The sequence below is a fragment of the Suillus fuscotomentosus genome, assembly GCF_016647785.1.
Source record: "Suillus fuscotomentosus strain FC203 chromosome Unknown F5891scaffold_448, whole genome shotgun sequence".
In the NCBI taxonomy this organism is placed as follows: Eukaryota; Fungi; Basidiomycota; class Agaricomycetes; order Boletales; family Suillaceae; genus Suillus; species Suillus fuscotomentosus.
In genome coordinates, this window is record NW_024539960.1 from 10,468 (window position 1) to 11,220 (window position 753).

At 50.9% G+C, this 753-nt stretch overlaps 1 protein-coding gene across 1 annotated transcript; it reads left to right on the plus strand.

Annotated features, from left to right (window-relative positions):
* Positions 1–202: 202 nt before the first annotated feature.
* Positions 203–511, plus strand: F5891DRAFT_910315 (uncharacterized protein; the record flags this gene model as incomplete). Its single annotated transcript, XM_041373612.1, has 1 exon — positions 203–511. A coding segment is annotated over one exon (309 nt), but the record flags the coding sequence as incomplete, so codon positions are not given.
* Positions 512–753: the final 242 nt, after the last annotated feature.

Genomic DNA, 753 nt, shown 5'->3' on the forward strand with positions numbered 1-753 from the left:
TAGCATCACGGAGGACGGACAATTCAAGAAACCCTTTCAGTCGGAACTCCTTGTTCAAGTCCTCGTACAGCACAGGTGTGCTACCTGGGGCGCCATTGAGAGCCACAGGAAGGTCACGCATGCGAAGGGCGCTCTTAGCCTCGCCACTGCGGCGGCATGTACATTTACCCCCTCATCATATCGTGACTGACGTATTTATCAGATGGAACGCGCCCTCAAGATTATCGGCCGTGACAAGACGCTCATCAGTGAACTGGAGGTCAACAGTAAAGGCAATGCTGTCAAAGTCCCCCACAGTATGAACAAAGCCTCAGGCAAGATCAGCAACTCTCGAAAGGCCTTTTCCGACACCAACTTTGGTGCGGCAACCAGGGGCTATATGAAGTCCATCAATCGCCTCGATGAGTCGATCCTCCAGGACGTCTGGGGCTGCACGAAGGAGATCGCTGCGAGGAGGTGTGGTGCGCCCCCCACTGTGGAAGAAGATTCTGAGGATGAGCGCGCACTCATCTTTGATACCTGGTACTGTCCTTTTCTGTCACTTTCTAGTGTCCCAACTGACGGATTTCGATGCTACTTTCTGTTTTATAGAGTTGTACTGCCCCTTCCTCTCGTCATTCATCATCGCTGTTCCCTGCTTGTTTGTTCACTGTTGCCCGCCGCGCGCATGTTAAATGTCTCGTTTTCGCTACTTACCAGTACTTTCATATTGCTTTCTCTCCTTTTTGTCTCGCTTAATATACAAATGCAATG